The 19654-nt window shown below is 37.4% G+C and overlaps 1 protein-coding gene across 50 annotated transcripts in view; it reads right to left on the bottom strand.

Moving 5' to 3' along the window:
• Window positions 1-19654, bottom strand: part of SON (SON DNA and RNA binding protein) — a 68786-nt gene that overhangs the window by 22390 nt on the left and 26742 nt on the right. For all 50 annotated transcript variants that reach the window (XM_050928730.1, XM_050928729.1, XM_050928727.1 and 47 more), the window contains 3 exons: window positions 14046-14228; window positions 3527-3637; window positions 440-556 (listed from right to left, as the gene is read on the bottom strand). In XM_050928730.1, the coding sequence (XP_050784687.1) occupies window positions 440-556; window positions 3527-3637; window positions 14046-14228 (411 nt within the window). The remainder of the gene's footprint in view (window positions 1-439; window positions 557-3526; window positions 3638-14045; window positions 14229-19654) is intronic.

Below are 19654 nucleotides of genomic sequence, written 5' to 3'. Positions count from 1 at the left end.
CTGAATTCAATTACATCAGGATCAGGCCCTGACCAGTACATTCCAAACAGATTAGCTTAATTGAGGACCTACCACTGCAACAATAGCCAAGACTATGGATATCATTTCAGTACATCAACAGTAATAGAATGTGTGAACCAATCTATTTCAAATACCAGCCATGCTTTTTTTAAATTTCCATAATGCACTTATCAAGCTCTTTAGGCATCAGAAAACCTGTCCACATGAACACCTTAACGCACAGCTAGATAGATATGCGTTGTTATTATGCCAAGATTGAACACATATAGTAAATTAATTCAGTTAAAGGTATAGTATATTTCCCAAGTACATTGTAGTAGACTGTTAACAATTTAGTGTGCCATTTTTCGTATCTTCCAATAATTTCAATGTTATTTATCACTTGATATTTGGACATATTTGTCTGCATATCATCTACCTTTCTAATCCAGGCTTGGGGACCGCTGTTGGACAACTCATCTGAGGACAAAATCTGTGCTCCAGTGCTTCCTGTGAATTGGCCCGGTAGAGAGTTTGACTGCGCCCAAGCATCAATCTACAAGATAAATCAGCATAAAAACAAAATAAAAATCTGCAACTTCTCTCCATAAATGTAAAGATGCATGCAATTTGTGTTATGAACATTTCTCTCACCCCCTACCCCTATTAAAAAAATAGGAAGTTACTAGATGGTTATAATTTAGAACTATTTTTACTTTAAAACATGTAAACCATACAGTGACCATGAACAAGTCATCTCCCTGTTCTTTACCACCTTACTACAACTCCTTTCATCACTTTTGTAAAGTATTTGTTCTGGAGGTAAGTACAAAAATTATTACTGTCTCCCCCCAACCCCTTTTCCTCATAATTATAATCTTTTTCAGGACTAGGAAAAACTATTTCTGGTCAATTCCTTAATCAGACATGTGAAACTCAAAAATCACCAGGTAAACTATGGTATGCCTTATATATCCTAGGCTATGGTATATTTAAAGTACTGTTTTACTATGAAACATGATTTTTTTTTTTAAATAGCATTCTCTCAAGGACTCACACTTGAACTCTGCCTAGTTTTTTATATTGTGCTCATCACAATTATTCTGGGCATGTATTTACAAATAAAATTAGCATCACCTTTTAACGTCCAGCCCTGCAATCTAAGGGTACGTCTACACTACGGGATTATTCCGATTTTACATAAATCGGTTTTATAAAACAGATTGTATAAAGTCGAGTGCATGCGGCCACACTAAGCACATTAATTCGGCGGTGTACGTCCATGGTCCAAGGCTAGTGTCGATTTCTGGAGCGTTGCACTGTGGGTAGCTATTCCGTAGCTATCCCATAGTTCCCGCAGTCTCCGCTGCCCCTTAGAATTCTGGGTTGAGAGCACAGTGGCTGATGGGGCAAAAATCATTGTCGCGGGTGGTTCTGGGTAAGTGTCGTCAGTCATTCCTTCCTCCGGGAAAGCAACAGCAAACAATCATTTCGCGCCCTTTTTCCCTGGATTGTCCTGGCAGACGCCATAGCATGGCAACCATGGAGTCTGTTCAGCTTTTTTTTTATTTATTTTATTTTTACAGTCACCTTATGTGTACTGGATGCTGCGGACAGAGGCGATACTCCAGCGCTACACAGCAGCATTCATTTGCTTTTCCATGATAGCAGAGATGGTTACCAGTCGTTCTGTACCGTCTGCTGCCAGGATAATTTGGCAATGAGATGACGGTTATTTGTCTTTCTGTGCTGTCTGCTGCTATCATGGGTGCCCCTGGCTGAGGTCGGCCAGGGGCGCAAAAGCAAAATTGGGAATGACTCCCCGAGTCAATCCCTCCTTTACGGTTTCTAAAAATAGAGTCAGTCCTGCCTAGAATTTGGGGCAAGTGTACTAGAGAAGCAGTGTATCAGAGAGTACAGCTGCTCCGTGTCAGATCCCGCAGAAATGATGAGCTGCATGCCATTCACGGGGGGTGCCCCTGCAACAACCCCACCCGTTGCTTCCTTCCTCCCCCAACCTTCCTGGGCTACCATGGCTGTGTCCCCTCCATTTGTGTCATGAAGTTATAAAGAATGCAGGAATAAGAAACAGTGACTTGTTAGTGAGATAAAATGAGGGGGAGGCAGCCTCCCGCTGCTATGACAGTCCAGGCAGGACATTAAGCGGTGCGGAGGAGAGGAGCCCAGCATCCCGCTACTATGATAGTCCAGGCAGTACAGAATCTTTTCTTTACACAGGAAAGGGAGGGGGCTGATGGAGCTCAGCCCCCAGTTGCTATGATGAGGACGGTTACCAGCCGTTCTGTCCCATCTACTGGGAATGACCAGGAATCATTCCTATTTTTACCCAGGCGCACCCAGCCGACCTCACCTGAGGCAAGCCAGGAGCACTCATGGGCTGATAGTGACGACGGATAGCAGTCATATTGTACCGTCTGCCACCAGGGAGGGGAGAGGAGCGGATACCGCTCTTCACTGTTGCAGCATCGCATCTACCAGCAGCATTCAGTAGACATAGGGTGACACTGAAAAAAGTCAAGAAACTATTTCTTTCCCTTTTCTTTCACGTGTGGGGGGGGGGGGAAGGGAGTAAATTGACGAGCTATTCCCTGAACCATGCCGGACAATGTGTTTGACCCTAAAGGCATTGGGAGCTCAGCCAAGAATGCAAATACTTTTCGGAGACTGCTGTGGACTGTGGGATAGCTGGAGTCCTCAGTACCCCCTCCCTCCCTCCATGAGCGTCCGTTTGAGTCTCTGGCTTCCCGTTACGCTTGTCACGCAGCACTGTGTAGCCTGGAGATTTTTTTTTCAAACGTTTTGGCATTTCGTCTTCTGTAACGGAGCTCTGATAGAACAGATTTGTTTCCCCATACAGCGATCAGATTCAGTATCTCCCGTACGGTCCATGCTGGAGCTCTTTTTGGATTTGGGACTGCATTGCCACCCGTGCTGATCAGAGCTCCACGCTGGGCAAACAGGAAATGAAAATCAAAATTTCACAGGGCTTTTCCTGTTTCCCTGGCCACTGCATCCGAGCTGAGATTGCTGTCCAGAGCAGTCACAGTGGTGCACTGTGGGATACCGCCTGAAGGCCAATACCGTCGATTTGTGGCCACACTAACCCTAATCCGATATGGTAATACCGATTTTAGCACTACTCCTCTCGTCGGGCAGGAGTACAGAAACCGATATAAAGAGCCTTTTATATCGATATAAAGAACCTCGTAGTATGGACGGGTACAGCGTTAAATCGGTTTAACGCTGCTAAAATTGGTTTAAACGCATAGTGTAGACCAGGCCTGAAAATCAAGTTGGTTTACTTCCGGCTTAAGTATCACCAACAATAAATACTCTGTGGTAAAAATTTAAACTAAAATTTTCAAATCTGAGTACCTAAAGTCAGACTCTTAAAATCCATATTTGGGTATTTATATAGAGAAAGCGGCCTGATCTAAAAAAACTTAGCATCATTTTTCACTGACTTCAAAAAACTTTGATAAAGAAAAAACAGAGTGGAACCCACCTGTTCCTGTGCACGATTTAACAAGCACATGGCCTCTAAGTCAAATGTATTTTCTGTAAGCCTCTTCTGAGCCATTGTTCGTTCATTCATTGCTGTAGAGATGTCCACAGTCTAGGAAGAAATACAGCTTATTTATTTTTTAAAACAGATTGACTGTAATAATGTGTTCTTGCTCTAGAAGCATTTATTGTAAAATAAGGAGATATGCTACAAAAGTTGTGTTGAAAGTAGTAAATTGAAATGGAAAACAGATTCTACAAAAAAAAGTTAATCTAACAATTGCTTCTTAAACATGTATAATCTGAGTTTTATAAAATTAATAGAAATTGTGTAGGGATAAAGTACAATACAGTGGTATTACTTTTTGCAGTTCCAGCATGTTCATAAATTGGTCAACAATCACTAGCCTAGTAAGCTTCAATTTTATATTTATTTTCAACAAAGAGAAATAGAGCAAATGTTCCAGATGTATAAAACTGAAAAATATTTTTTTAAGTTCTATAAATATATTTAATATTGTCAAATACTAGAATGCAGAATAATTAATTAAATGTAAAAGGTCAGGTCCCACAGAAACATAAGCAGAATTTCTTTATAAAGAGCAGTTCCTGTTAGGATTCATGTTTTAATACACACTGGTATTTCTCCAATGTAGTGCAACTTTTCATACTTGTATCACATGCATTTTATCAACCTGGATTTAGTCTAATTCATCTACTTAAGACCTCTTCTCTTTCTCTCTCAATCACTTGCTTCTAATTTCTTCAAAAGGATGTACTTATTTCTGCTCATTCACAGACTACAAGCACCTTTAATTCTTAAACCTGTTTCAGAATTCTTCCCTCCTAGCTGCAGTAGGACTTCAAAGGACATGCTGCTCCAGATAATGCAAAATTATTCTGGGGTGTACCTAAAACCCAAAGGCATCCAAAACACACTACTGAACAAAAACAGGAATGCAATTTTAAGAGGGCAGGCCACGTAGATATCAATTTCACAGTGAAGAAGAGTGGTTTGGGACTGGCCTATTGCTGGGTAACCATGACACACTGCTGTTTCCTACCACTTAATCTGAAGCAAAGAGGTGGTAGCAAATGGCTGATCTCACCATATTAAAAAAATCAGTACAAACCAATATCACATTCAGACACAGCAGTCCAAATTCTGGTATCGTCTTTGGAAGTTAATTCACTTTGAAAGCATACAGGTAACTTAAATATGCCCCAAATTAAATTTTGTAAAATCAAACTTTTATAAAATTGAAGATCACAGGAATTTTTTTCTTAAATTTCAATTACATCTCTTTTTACATATTCTCCCTGAAGTGTGAAACCTAGACTTTGCTGTACTGAGCACCTAAAAATAAAATACAATTAACCAAAGTAGAACCTGATTGCTGGCACAGACAATTATTTAATAATCCCCTCTAAAAATTCATAGGCACTAGTGGAAATACAATGCATGCAGTTGGGACACTCAGGATAAAGACATTTACTTAGAATTTAAATCTCTCTCGGTATCAGGTGAAGAACAGGATAAAAGTTACAGTGGAACTTCTGAAATCAAATTCTGGAAAATAACATCAGACTAAGGAGTTAAATACGAATACAGGACAAAAATAAATTATAAATTTCTATACACAAATGCAAGTAACTTAAATGCAAAAATAGGTGAACCAAAATGCCTTTTAATAGAAGAGGAATCTGAACTTCTGTCAGACATTAGTGAGTTCTTGAAACTCTCAGGAAAGAGACATGGGTGAACCAACTGGAACAGCTCCAGGCAAACCTCTGCTCAATGCACATCAGTGGTCAAAAACAAAAACAAAAGTGTTAAGAGGTACAAGTACGGGATAGAAAATAAGAGCAGTATAAAGCAATCATATTCTTTAGTGGTACACTCTCACTTAGAATACTGTGTTCATTTTGGATCACCATATCTCAAAAAAGAGAGAAACAAAGGTCCAGGGACAGGTGACTGGTATGGAGACTTCTGAATGAGAGAGATTGAAAAGACTGGGTCTGTTTACTTTAGAGAGGAGACATGACAGAAATAATCAGTACAATGAATGGTACAGACAAGGTAAACTGGGTGTTCCTATTTAGCCTCTCACATAATATAAGACAGTATCCAATAAAATTGAAAGGAAATTAATTTAAAACTAGTGAATATATATTTTACACAGACACAATTAACTGACCGCTCACTGACACTGAAAATAATTAAAACCAAGGATTTGAAAAAAAAAGACTAGAAATGAGAAAAATGAGAACATCTAGAATTACATAAAACAGGGTAACTAATTTTTATACATGGGATATAAACCTTCATGTTTATGGGGAAAAGACGACAACCATTCATTGTCTGTGATTAGGAGTAATCTTTCCATATGGGTACGTTATTCCATAATTGTGCATTTGGTACTGGCCAGTCAGATAGTGGACTAGATGGACCGGTAAAGGAATTCCTGTGTTATGCAGAGAACTGCAGAACATAAACAAGCAGCATAAACAGTGACAAAGTTAATTAAAACAAATTCCAGTAATAATAACGTAAGGTGTTAATAAATTTGTGTACAACATATACTTTTTTGTGTTAACAGAGCCTCTTAAAATTTTAAGATTATTCTACTCACCAAAATTTATCTTCCTTTCTAAAGCCCCAGTCCAGCAATGCACTTACGCATGTGAATAGCTCACTCAAGTCAGTAGGACTAGTCACATAAGTACATGTGTACCTTTTAACTAAGTGCTTTGCTAGATCAAGGCCTATTAGCAGACTCCCTACTTAGAAAGAATTCTCCCTCATGGTTGGTCACCATATTTGAGACAGTAGTGGTTTGCATTACTCTGTGTAGCTTTGGATCTTGGAAAATGCTTGGAGTAAGGAAAGATACCGTTTTACTTGACTAAACAATAACATGAATTTCAACATTTTATCCTCTGTAGAAGAACTCTTGCTCTCCATTTCTGAATTTCAACACTAATGCTGTCCCCACAAAAATGATACAAAATCTTACGGCACTGAGGACTATTTTGGCAGATGGATATGCCAAACTATATTTTGTGGGGATGCTGCTGGATTTTGTGTTACACTGGCTGCAAAGATTATGTTTTTAATTAGGGGGTGTGTGCAGAATACGAGATAGGTACCTCTCAGTTTACAAATCTACAACAAAAAAGTAAATCAGTAAACATTTTCAGACTTGTAGAGTTCACTGCAGAATGAAACTCCCTCCATATGCTTCCCTGGCCAGCTGCCACTAAACTTCTCAATAGGCTCAGCATCTTTAGTACATAGAGAGTCTACTCTTCTCTCTCCACCAGCATTCATCTTTTCCAGAGAAATCCTGAAGCTGGGAGAAGGCTAACAACCATATTTTTTTTCTCCCATCTCCAACCATACTGAATAATTACATTAGTTGGATACTTCTGCTAAAATGGTCAGAAGTAAACTAGTTACAGGGGGCAATTTTGACAGCTTATTCTGAAGCTAGTGCAGTAAATTAAAAAATGTCCCCCACAAAATAGGCATGGTCCTCTGATTCCTGAGGCCAATGTGGACTGATATCTGAATGGTCACCATTAGGTTTCACAGTTAATAATTCAGTGAGACGAATGGGACCAATTCGCATTTGTTAGATCTATTAATTAAGCTCCAATAATAGTGTACTTGGTATAGCACAATGCATAGAAGAAAATATGGTCCTGGCTCTAAGAACTGTATAATCTAACAAAGAAATCATTCAGATACAAAATGCACTGGGATGGCCCAGAGCATGGTTCTATCTCAAAGTGAAGCCAGGTATGTTTTTTTGTTTTGATAGGTATGCAAGCAATTCTTAGGCAGGTGGGATGAAGGGACACCCTCCCCTTAAAAGAAAAAAATTAGGAGACCAGCAGGTGGGGTGGACTAAAATGGACTGACTTCTGAGGGGACAGCAAAGTAATCTGCCTCCAACAACCTTCTAAACCTACGAAACACACAAAAAAACAGAGCATGGGGTTGCAGAAGATGGGTTCTCAAAAACAAAACAAAACCTGAACATTTAAATAGTAAGCACCCAGCAGCCAAATCAGACAGAAATGTCAGGACTGAAGAGAATCAAATGGCTACCAAGGTAGACATCTGCAAATTGATTTCTGAGATTAAGACCATGAGAGAGGATCTGAGGAGCAAGCTTCTTACAGTAAAATAGGAAGTTACTGACTTGGGAGATAGAGTCACTATGCTAGAGGCTAGCCTAAGAGAAGCAAGTGACAGACAGAGCTGCAGAGCTTCATGGCACTGATGGGGGGCTGGGAGGGGGACAGAGATGGGCAGCTTAAATTGGATAATACAGGAAACAGAGTGAAAAGAAATAATCTCAGAATTAAGGGACTGCCTGAAAACACTGAAAGAGGCAGCCAATATCTAAACACTGCAACTGTGGATTTGTTAAATCTCAGCTCTCTGCAAGGGGTGAAAGTAGAGAGAGCACATACAGCAATGCTGCCCCCAACTGAGCCTAACAGTAACAGACCCAGAGATCTAATTGTGAAATTTCATTATATCTGCAGAAAGACTTAATTAGGAAAAAAGCAAGGGAGCATTCAAAGCTCATACTCAAATGCCACAAGCTGCAACTTTTCCATAACCTTTCTGCCCCAACCTTAAAAAAGAAGAAAGCACTGTGAGAAATTACACCAACACTCACACAGGAAGATATTTGCTATAGATGAGGATTTCCATTTAAATTCTCTTTCAACTTGCAAAACACAGTAAGAGACTTTAAACAAGGAGGGGGAGGGATTTACTCATATGGAATAGAGCTCCAAATCTCAGACACACAAGCAGATACTCCAGAAGTAGAAATCAAGGATAAAATGCTAGAAGAATAGTGACATGATGATGAAACCCAAAAAAGGAGGATAGGAAAAGAAAAGAGAAGGGCCTCTAGAGAACATTGCAATGACAGAATTGAAGCTGAACAGGAGAACACAGATACCTGATGAATAACCTACAAGGGATTTCTTGGGAGTCACCAAGAATTAACTGTTGTAAACTATGTTTATGTTAGAAGAGGAACAGCATGAAATGTGCTTCAACTGGGGTGATCATAACTCTGTGATTGCTGTGTTCTTTATTTTAAAAAGCAGAGAAAATAAAGGTCAATAAGGGGCAGTAGGAAGGGAGGTCCCAGGTATGGTGGAGACTGGAGCAAATAGAGAGGGGATGGGAGGAACCTTCGGCAGGGTTCTGTATAAATTCCCCATGTAACTCAAATGATCAGATGGTAATCTACCCCTAAGAGCAGAAGTACCTCCCCTCTGGATTGAAGAGAAGTAATCCAAGTGTTCATGGGGAGAGTATGAGGATTTAGGATCAGCAAAGCAGCCATTTGGTGGCTGATTATAAGCTCTGTTGGTATTTTATTTTTAAACTAAGGGAAATGAGGGGAATTATCAGAAAAATGGTTCTCTCTTTGGAAGTAATGTCTCTGAATGTCAAAAGGCTAAATTGTGTGATTAAAAGGTAAAAAGCCCTGGAAGAATTTAAAAACAAAAACTACTCAGATTATTTTCTATTTCACGAAACTCACTTTCAGGAGGGGAAAATTATGGACATGCAAGGTAATTGGTTTCAGCCAACATTTTCTGCTTCAGCCAAAGAAGGGGGGGGGGAGGGGAAGTGGGTATAGTATTTGCTAACCATGTATATTTCAGATTAATAATCAATTTAAGGAGGAGGGATGGCTTATCTTGTTGAAGGGCACAATTGTTGTGTTATTAATAACAATGGGCTTAGTGTATGCTCCCAATCGAAAGCAAAAAAAAAACCCAAAACCTTTTTTAAGGACTTCTTTAAAATACTGCAACACTTTGGGGAAGGGGAAATTATACATTAATCCTTTCTGGGACAGATATGATAGGGAAGCAGAACTGCAACAAGGTGAAAGACATTACACTGTTATTCATACACATATCAGTTATATGCTAGACTAGATTTAATGTCAATCTCTAAATCCTTAATGAAGCTGACAAGATCAAGAAACTGGCACCATTAGGTCAGATCATGCACCAATGGAAGCAATATTTGATAGCTGGTGTGGGTCCGAAACATTAATCTTTTGGAAAATGAACTGCTTGCTTCTTCAAGATGTATAAATAAATGATATAGACAATATAAAAAGAGGCCTTCTTTGGGAAGCATGTAAGGCACTGGTTAGGGGCTAACTGATATGCACAGCCTCTCAGCTGAAAAAAAGAAAGAGCTCAAGAAAAGGCAGAACTAAAACAGGAGATAAAAAGGCTCCAAGACCTTCATAAAAAACACAGGTTCCAAAAAGGTGTATGAACAATTAACAAATATGTGGAAATTGAATGTGTTGATGACAGATGCCCCTTAGGTATACAAAGCAAACAGTTTCTGAAAAAGGAAATAAAACTGATAGGCTATTGGCTTGAAAGCTAAAAAGGATTTAAGAGCAATAAATTGTTCCACCAATTAAAAACCAATCAGAAAAAAGATATTTAATCAGGGAGTGTAACTATGTGCTAATTTTGCTTTTTATTATAAAATCTTCTTACCTCAGATCCTCCAAGCTTTAAAGTTATTCAAAAATATCTGGAAGTAGCAGGCTTGCCAAAGATAAACAAAAACTATAAACTTTATCTAAAGAAACAAAAAGAAAAAATCTGAGCAGCAAAAGCAAGTCATGAAAAATAGTAAAACTCCAGGATCTGATGGCTTTCCCTAATAATTTTACAAGGTACAGCACAACCCAGTTTATCTAATTGGGACTGGAGCCAGATCAGATAATTGGGAGAATGGGAAAGTGCGGGGCTGCAGCACCGTGTAGTGGCCACAAGAGAGATCGCCCACTCCTGGACTTGTGCGCGCCAGTTGTTTGGTTAATACAGAGATCCAGGTAATGGAGGGTCAGATAAGTGGGATTCTACTTTATTTAAGGAGATATTAGTGGGTCCCTTGAGAGGTACCTTCAATGCTATTTTGTTAAAGGATAAACTTCCACAACCTATTAAAGAAGCTACTGTGGTTATTCTCCCTAAAGCTAGAAAAGACCTTACCTTAAGCAGCTCTTATAAGCCCACATCACTGTTGAATCATGACAAAAATTTAGTAAAAATACTAGTTAACTGATTGGAGTCCATGCTCTCAGCTTATGTAAATCCAGATCAAAATGGATACACTAAGGATAGACAAATGTCAGACAGTATTCAGCGAGTTCTTGGGATCATCCACCATACCAGATCACGAAAAGATCCTTTTTTTTTTTTTTTTAAATCATCATCCCTTGATGCAGGGAAGGCTGTTGATAGAACAGAGTGGAGCTTTCCATTTCAAACCCTGTTCCGTAGGTGCACTGGCCCCAGTTCCTTAAATGGAAAAAACTACTCTTGACACCAACCCCAAAGCAGCTGTGAGAGTTACTGGGGTTAAATCTCGTGTTTGAATTACACAGAGGGACTAGGCAGGGATGTTCATTGCCTCCTTTACTTTTTGTGCTGGTCATGGAGCCTTTCACACAATGATGAGGAACAAGGAATCTATCACAGGAATAAAATTTGCAGGAACACATCAGAAAACAGCTTTAAATACAGATAATGTAATATTTTTATATAAACCAAATATTTCCCTAAAATTCATGTCTTAAAAAAAAAAATAAATCTATGACTTTGGGTTAGATTTGAAGTAAATCCTGCCAAATCCAAAAACCTAGCTATAAATTTGTCCAGCTCTGAAAAGCTATTCCTCCAGAAAACATTTGGGTACAAATGGGCAATAAATTCTAGAAGACACCTGGGAATTCAAGTGTTAAATAGTCTCGAAGAATTCTATGATTTGAATGTCAAACACTACTTCAGCAAATGGCATGCAATGGAAGTATGCAATTTTTTTGATTGGGAAGAACAGCTAGGGTCAAAATTAACATTTTGCCAAGGATACGCTTCTTGTTTCAAAATATTTCTTTGATGATTCCAAATAAAACTAGCAGGAATACAGAGGATTTTATTGGAATAAGACCAAAAGAAAGTGAAGATACTTTGCACAAGCTCATTAAAATAGGATGGACTAGCTGGTTCCAAATATTCTATGGCACTATCAAGCCAGCCAGCCCAAAGTAGTAGTGGACAGGAGGCACTTTAACTCATCCTAACACTTTACGGAGCAAGAACATTGTGGTGGTGTGTGCATCACTAGGCTACCATGAATTAAAAAAATAAAAAAAATCACACCCTCCAGAAATTTATACACATCCTATAGTAAGGCTACTCTACAGATCAGCAATTGAACTAGGTATAAAAGATCTTTTACTTTGCCAAATGATACCCACTGCAAATAATCGAGATATTAACCCAAATTACAAACCAGAGAGCTTTAAAAATTGGGACATGAATGGAATATATATGGTTGACCAGCTACTGAGTAAAGAAACTTTTCTAACTTAGAGAGGAAAATTAACTTTAACTGGCCATTCTTCCATGGTAACAGTACTTTTTCGTTAGACATTATATTTCTTTCAACTCTTTAGAAAAATTGTTTTATACAGAAACCTAACTTTAATAGAAGTGGTGGCATCTGGTTAATTAGGAAACAAATAGGTTATAACTAATTAAATCTTTGCAGACAAGTTTCCTAACAAAAAATGTCCATATATGACATGCTAGGAAAAGGACCTTGATAGAAAAATTATACCAGAGGAATGATGTTTGGTCTGGAAAAGTGTACCAACAACTTCAGACTGTAGCACAATAAAAGAAAATTACTTTAAGATATTGTTTCAGTGATACCTCACGCCAGTCAGGTTATTTACACACACACACACACACACACACACACACACACACACACACACACACACACACACACACACACACACTTGAATGGGAACAAATGTTGGGAGAAATAGTGAACAAAGAGATTTTATGCATATATGGGGCACATGAACACTGATCAGCGAATACTGGGATGTAATCCATCACCAAATATTTTTGGATATTTATTACCAAATGATCCTTTGGTAATCCTCATGTGGATTCCTAGAGGAAATGATCACACAAAAAGTAATGAAGAATTAATCTCTCATCTACTAGTAGCTCTTCAGTTACTGACAGACTCTCATTGGAAAAAAAAAATAGTCCAACTGTAGAGGAATGTCTCAAAAATAAGGAAGGCGGTTATTATAGAAAAATTAACACACCAGTTATGTACTCAGCAAAATAGACAGAGGACAAATAGATACTTAGATGTTTAGTTACCTTTTATTCAATACTCAGACAAAGTACATTGACCTGCAAAAAACCCCACCACACCTGTTCAATTTTTTTGAATATTTACATTTGATAGACATCCTGGTATGTTAAATATGTATAATCGGAGATTTCATTCAATTAAATAAAATAACTAAAAACAAAATGTCATAGGTATTGTAATGATGATCACTCTGTAATATGGGCAAGTCCTCCTAAATAGAGATCTGATGTTTATATTCCGGTATAATGTCTCTTTAAACAAAAGCTCACTGTTGTAATGATTATTCTTTTGCTTCCAATATTTACATGGTAAGGATTCTAAACCTCTTAATACTTCCTAAATTAATAAATAGTAAAAAACAACTGCATTTCAATGTAATTCTGAACCAGTACTAAAATACATTCAATGAAGCTCTTCACACATAGTTCTTTAATACTGAACTTGTCAAATTTAAAAATATATTAATTCAGTAAGAAACAGCCAGCTAACAGAGTTCTGGCATTAAAAAATAAATGTTACAGGTTTTTGTTTTTAAAAAGAAAAAACCAACACTTGCAGGTGAAATATTTGTTTTGCCTACTATATTTACAAGAAACACAAAATAATACTTTGACTGAAAGTGATTAAAGAAAATTTTGACTATTTCACTATTCTATTTTTTCCACTTCGTTTATTTTGTGTATTTGACAGCACCACTTTATACATAGTCAATTTCTCCTTTACATTTTGTGGGTTTTACATAAAAAACAAGAGAGAAGACAAATATTTAGGAAAATGTGATTGTAAAACTACAGAAATGGGCAGACACAGTCAGGTATATATATGTAGTACTGGAAACTACTTTCAAATCATTTTTTAAAGTGATTACATTTCAAGTTGATGTTGATTTAACATTGGTAGGCCATTGTTAACTATTGTTTTAGGTTCTCTGGTTCAGGAAGACTAAGCTTGGAATGTTTTCTTGGCAATGACAAGGGCTAGAAGCTTAGTTTTATTTTGAAATGAAAGATTAAATTTCACAGAAACTAAGAGGTCACCCGTGGACAGACGGAAATACCATGGCTGACTATATCCTGCAATAATTAGCACTCATATGAACAGCCTATCTCCAAAAGCCAAAATAGGTTAGCTGATTTAGTCATTAAAAGGGCAAATACTACCGATATTAACAATTTCTTTACAAAGATTACAACTAGATCCCAGAGCGAGCAGGTAACAGCTTTCTTTTTGTAAAATAAGATGTGTTATTTCCCTTCCCTACCTGTGCAAGAGCTGGTTTGGGGAAAACATCATCTTTACTTTCTTCTTTACTTTTCTCAACTGGAACCCATTCTCCATAGACACTGTCAGCTTCCTTTTTCCTGTGTTGAGACCCAGATGAGACAGGGAACTCCTTTGTCAATGTTACCTGATTTTTTGGTGCTGGTTTTACGATAGGAGTGGTCTTAAAGAAAAAGAAGCATTTTACGATTAGGAAGTGATAAAGCCCAATACGCATACATGGTCCTATTCCACAGAAACAATTACTGTAGGTTTTGTGAACATTGAGCACCAAACACTATTTCAATTTTCTTTCCTTAGCTGGTATTAAAATTAAAACTCTAAAGATACAGTCTCTGAACTAAAATCGAGAAGATGTTATTTAAAATTTTGAGACTGGATCCTTGTTTCACATATGAAGAGTGAAGTGACACCTAAACGGGTAGTTTTTCTTTCAGTTCATAAACAGTGTTAGAATTATTAGGGAGTAAAGGTGCTAAATAAATGAAAATTATTATTGCTGATGATGAGAATAATACAGGAAATGCCTAATTCTAAAGAGTGATGAAAATATTGATTGCTCTGTGAAAAATCCAAGATGTGATTTTGGACCCTTCCCCTCCACATTAGAAAATCATGATGTTTCACAAAATAAAAATAAATGAATGCTTCAGCTACATTAATGGAATACTTGTACTCACACAATTAAAATTATTGTTTTTTAAATCTTCTGGCACATATACAGTTTCAGCATTAAATGCGGGGAAAATGCAGGTAAACAAAAACTGAAAACTAAGTAACTCAAAGTACCATTTAATAGCATCACCATGTCTTTACTTCGTTCTGGAAGAGAATATATTCCTATTTTGTCATAGAGATGAGACATTTTGCACTCGTGTTTTAGTGAAGTGGACTCTCAAAGTAGAATGCTACATATACTTAGTTATAGAATAAAACATGCAAAAACAGAAGATCAAGTGTTATGTGCCCAAGAAAACCAAGACCTAGATGCACTGTCAAAGCTAAATCTTGCCATGTGATGCTTATACAGAATATACAAATATAAAAACAACACAGAGCAAGTGTGCAGGTATCACTGATTTCAACGGTGTACAGTATATCCAAAATGACAGGATGAAAGAACTTCTAAAGTACATATAAAATTAACTTACTATAGTTCTGCAATTAAATGTATACAAAGTAACAACTGTAAGCCATTGTTTGGAAAGCATGTATATAAAGAACAATTATAATTAATACATCAGAAAAAATGTATCTAGTTTTGACTCCTGAACAGTGCCTTCTCTCTCCCAAAAAAATTCTAAAAACTCATCTATATTCTGTAAAGTATTCAAGCTATGAATATACTTATCTCTTTGTTCTAATAATACTTAGCACTAATATAGCGCTTTCTATCTTCAAATAGCTTTACAATATTATTTATTCCTCACAACACTCCTGCGAGGTAGGTAAGATTTAGACTCACTTTTCACATGGGGAAATAGTCAGAAACATTACACGACTTGCCTAGGCCACAAAAGGAAATTGGTGTCAAAACTAGGATTAGAATTCAGGGGTTCTTAATTCCAAGTCCCATGCTCTCAGGGTCTCCCCTCTCTCTGTGTATTGCAACATATTCCTTTTCCTGCTTGAGGTTTTGTGTTATCAGCTCTTAATGGTAGGGGCCGGCTGAGCAATTCACTTACTGCACAATACTATGTACAGTTGTAGTACTATAACACCATCATCTTGATCAATTAAATCTTAGGCAAACCTAGCCAAAGAGAAACCTGCTAGAGTCGTACACAGATGATGGACTGATGTCTTGGAGGGGATATTAACAGATTCCGCCTCTCGATGAGAAGTCAGGAAACTAAGTGCCCACAAGGTACAGTCACTCTAAATATCTGATCACACTAGCAAGAGAGAACATTGCCATAAAGAACTCTCCTCACCCTCTTCCCCTTGTACTGCATATTCCTTTTGGGAGATTTAAATATATAATGAAAACCAAATAATATTTTATTTTTGTTAATATAATAGTAACAGCAATGGAACCATGGGATCTAATTAAACTGAATCAGTTCTTAGACAGAATACAATATATACTGTCCAAAAGCTACACTATCACCTACAATTAATATATTACCAGAAGCTTCTTCAGGTTTACAAAACACATTCCTGATCACCTCACCCTTGGCACAGTTTTTTGTGGATACAGGAAAAATAAAGTCCCAGAGTTCCCTGAGCTGTGTTTAAGGTGATCAAAACTTGTCTTGTGTTGTAATAATGCTGACATATAATCCAAAAAGATTTTAGTTTGAGAAGATGCAAAGTTCAGCATTTCTAAGTTCCTTGCTATTTACAGCAGTCTGTGTTGCGACTGAGGATTTCTGCATACGAAAACGGTACCAGGAAAAAAGGTTTTGTTTGTTTTAAGTGGGATGCCTTTCACTCAGCATGAAAGCAACAGTTCCAGCAGGCAACAAAGATCCTAGAATATTGGTAAGTCTTTTAGAGAAGAGAGACATTCAATAAGCATATTCCATTTTTCTCTGGTACACCCAGTTTATTAAACTCTTCCTCTGTCCATCAGTATTATTTTGAAATGCTTTGTTGTCCTGTATAAAACTAATTAAATCTGTATGATCTGAAGTTTTCTTCAAGTCACTCACCCACTGCAGAACTGCTTCCATTTTGCCATAGAACTTTGTCAGCATTTCCCGCCACCCCCCACTCAGTACCTGAAAGAAGTTCCACAACAGTGTGTAAACGATTATGCAGCAAGTCCAAACACTTAGACACTGCCATTTTCAGGTGTTGAATGTCCCCAATAAACAAGGAAGTGCATTTGGTAAATTGATTTAAAATGAAGGAAAGTAATGGAGGATGTGCTCCGTTCACTGTTCTTGACTCTCACAATGGACTTCAATCAAAAACTTAGCCCCCCAATTAACTATTTTTAAGCCTCTAGTTTCTACACTGAGCAGCAACGACAGGATCTTTTGCTCAGCCCTCATGTGACTGGTGTTGGTCCTGATCCTGCAAATAGCTAAACACATGAGTAAGAGCTTCTCTATACACAGAGAAGTTATACCAGTAGAAAGTAGGATATGAATTTAAACCACTGATTATATTGTTATTACTCCTTGTGTGGACAGACTTATTCTGGACACTCATTTTGGAAGGGATTTAAACTAAGCCAAAAAAGCCACTCTTACTCCAAAGTAAGAGTGTCCACATGGAGAGTTATACCAGTATAACGATACTGGTTTACCTACACCTGTATAACTGGTGAAACTTTCCCACGTACAGAAACTCTAAGGCCTGGTCTACACTGGAGGGAGGTGAGGGGGAAATCGATCTAAGATACACAACTTCAGCTACAAGAATAGCGTAGCTGAAGTCGACGTATCTTAGATCGACTTACCTCCCATCCTCATGGCACGGGATCAACGGCCGCAGCTCCCCTGTCGACTCTGCTTCCGCCTCTTGCCCAGGTGGAGTTCTGGAGTTGACGGCAGAGTGTTCAGAGATTGATTTATCATGTCTAGACGAGACGCGATAAAATCGATCCCCGATAGATCGATTGCTACCAGCCAATCCGGCAGGTAGTGTGGACGTCCTGTAAGTGTTTACAGGATTGAGGCCTTTATATGTAAAGAAGGCAACCACTACTTCTTCCCCCAACCGCAAAGAAACTAAAGTGTGTAGTGAGATTACTCAAATTGTCAGCAGATTAAAAGTGGCTAAACTCCATGCTAATTAATTTCAAAACGAATTCATTTAAAGTAGGTCAGTGTGTTTCTATCGATATCTGCAACTCAACCTCCCCGCCCCAAAACACACCACACCAACCTTAAATATGCTGTTTAAATAAAAAGGGCTCATCTGTTTTCAGGAGTTTCTAGCTTTACTAAAAACTCCTGAGGACCTGCCAAATCCTTCGATACCTCATCTGCTACAAATATAAAAAAGACAAGGTTACCAGCTGTGGTTAAAAAGAATGATTACGCCTTTCCGTTCCAAGATCTGGTGAAAAATTCCACCAAGGAGAAAAATGTGTTTTTGTAGAAACCTAACATTTCAACACTCCCGTTACTGCTCTGTTTGTACTACAAAAAGAAGTGTTATGAAGTTTGTAGTGTCAGAAAACGATAGTGTAATAAAGTGGATGCCACTCCTCTGTAGTGGGTAGCTACCTCTTAATAAGCTTCTCATACTCGTGACTAGTTCCATCACAGACTATTTCCACAAACACCTGGTCATGGTAGATAACCTGGCAAAAATATACCAAAAACTCTCTGTAAGACATGAAAAACTTCTTAAGATGGTAGGTGATCTACACAAGTACCACATTTAATGAATATTAGTCCATATAAAACAAATTTAATATATTGATTCAATTTAAATATCTGTTAATTCTAAACTGGCTAAAAATATATTTGATATTGGCAAATGGAGAATTAAGAGGGACTGTAAACAAATCTTGCTTGAGCTGGTGTCGTAATCACCCAGCTTTAAATTTATTTCCAGACAATATATATTATTAACAGAAAAAACCATATTAGTGTAATATTAAGGTGAACAAAAATCAATAAACATGAAAATTAAGATAAACATGCAACCTTAACTCTGCCTCTTTATGAAAAGAGCATCCAATCACATAATCAGGTTATCAGCTGAAACAATACACTTTAGATATATGCACCTAAGATAACATATTGTCTTGAATTTAAAGAGGAGGCAGAATAAAGGTTAACTTTTATTATCCCAGACTTAAAAGAGCTTAACTATGCCCACCTGGACAGTACTCCAGCTGCTCCATTTCCATAAATTATATGTTTTTGCAGTTTAAACTGGTCTAAACGTTTAGATCATCTTAGGTAGCTAAAACTGATCTACACATTTAGATCACTTCAAGCTGCTTTCTGAAAGGTGTACAAAGCAGGTAAAGGCTAGACAAGAATTGGTAGGGTGCAGGTCAAGAGGGGGCACTCAGACTAGTCATTTAAGCCAGTTTTATAACAGAAAGCTACTGCATGTGCTCAATATGCATTTTTCAAATGCTCCTAAATTTAGTAAATGAAAATGAAAACAACCAATGTGAATAGTCTTCAGTAATTATACTAGGGCTGTCAATCAATCGCAGTTAACTCACACGATTAACTCAAAAAAATTAATCACAATTAATCAGTTCTAATCGTACTGTTAAAAAACAGAATACCAATTGAAATCTATTTAATATTTTGGATGTTTTTCTATATTTTCAAATATATTGATTCAATTACACCATAGTATACAAAGTGTACACTGCTCACTTCATATTTATTTTTGATTACAAGTATTTGCACTGTAAAAATGATAAAATAGAATTTTTCAATTCATCTCATACAAGTACCGTAGTGCAATATCTTTATCATGAAAATGCAACTTACAAATGTAGATTTTTTTTGGTTACATAACTGCACTGAAAAACAAAACAATGTAAAACTTTAGAGCCCACAAGTCCACTCAGTCCTATTTTTTTTGTAGCCAATCACTAGGAGAAACAAGTTTGTTTACATTTATGGGAGATAATGTACATTTGCAATGTCACGTGAAAGTGAG

The sequence above is a fragment of the Gopherus flavomarginatus genome, chromosome 1 (assembly GCF_025201925.1).
Source record: "Gopherus flavomarginatus isolate rGopFla2 chromosome 1, rGopFla2.mat.asm, whole genome shotgun sequence".
NCBI lineage: Eukaryota > Metazoa > Chordata > Testudines > Testudinidae > Gopherus > Gopherus flavomarginatus.
The sequence above is the reverse complement of the archived record's forward strand: the minus strand, read 5'-3'. Positions and strand labels throughout refer to the sequence as shown.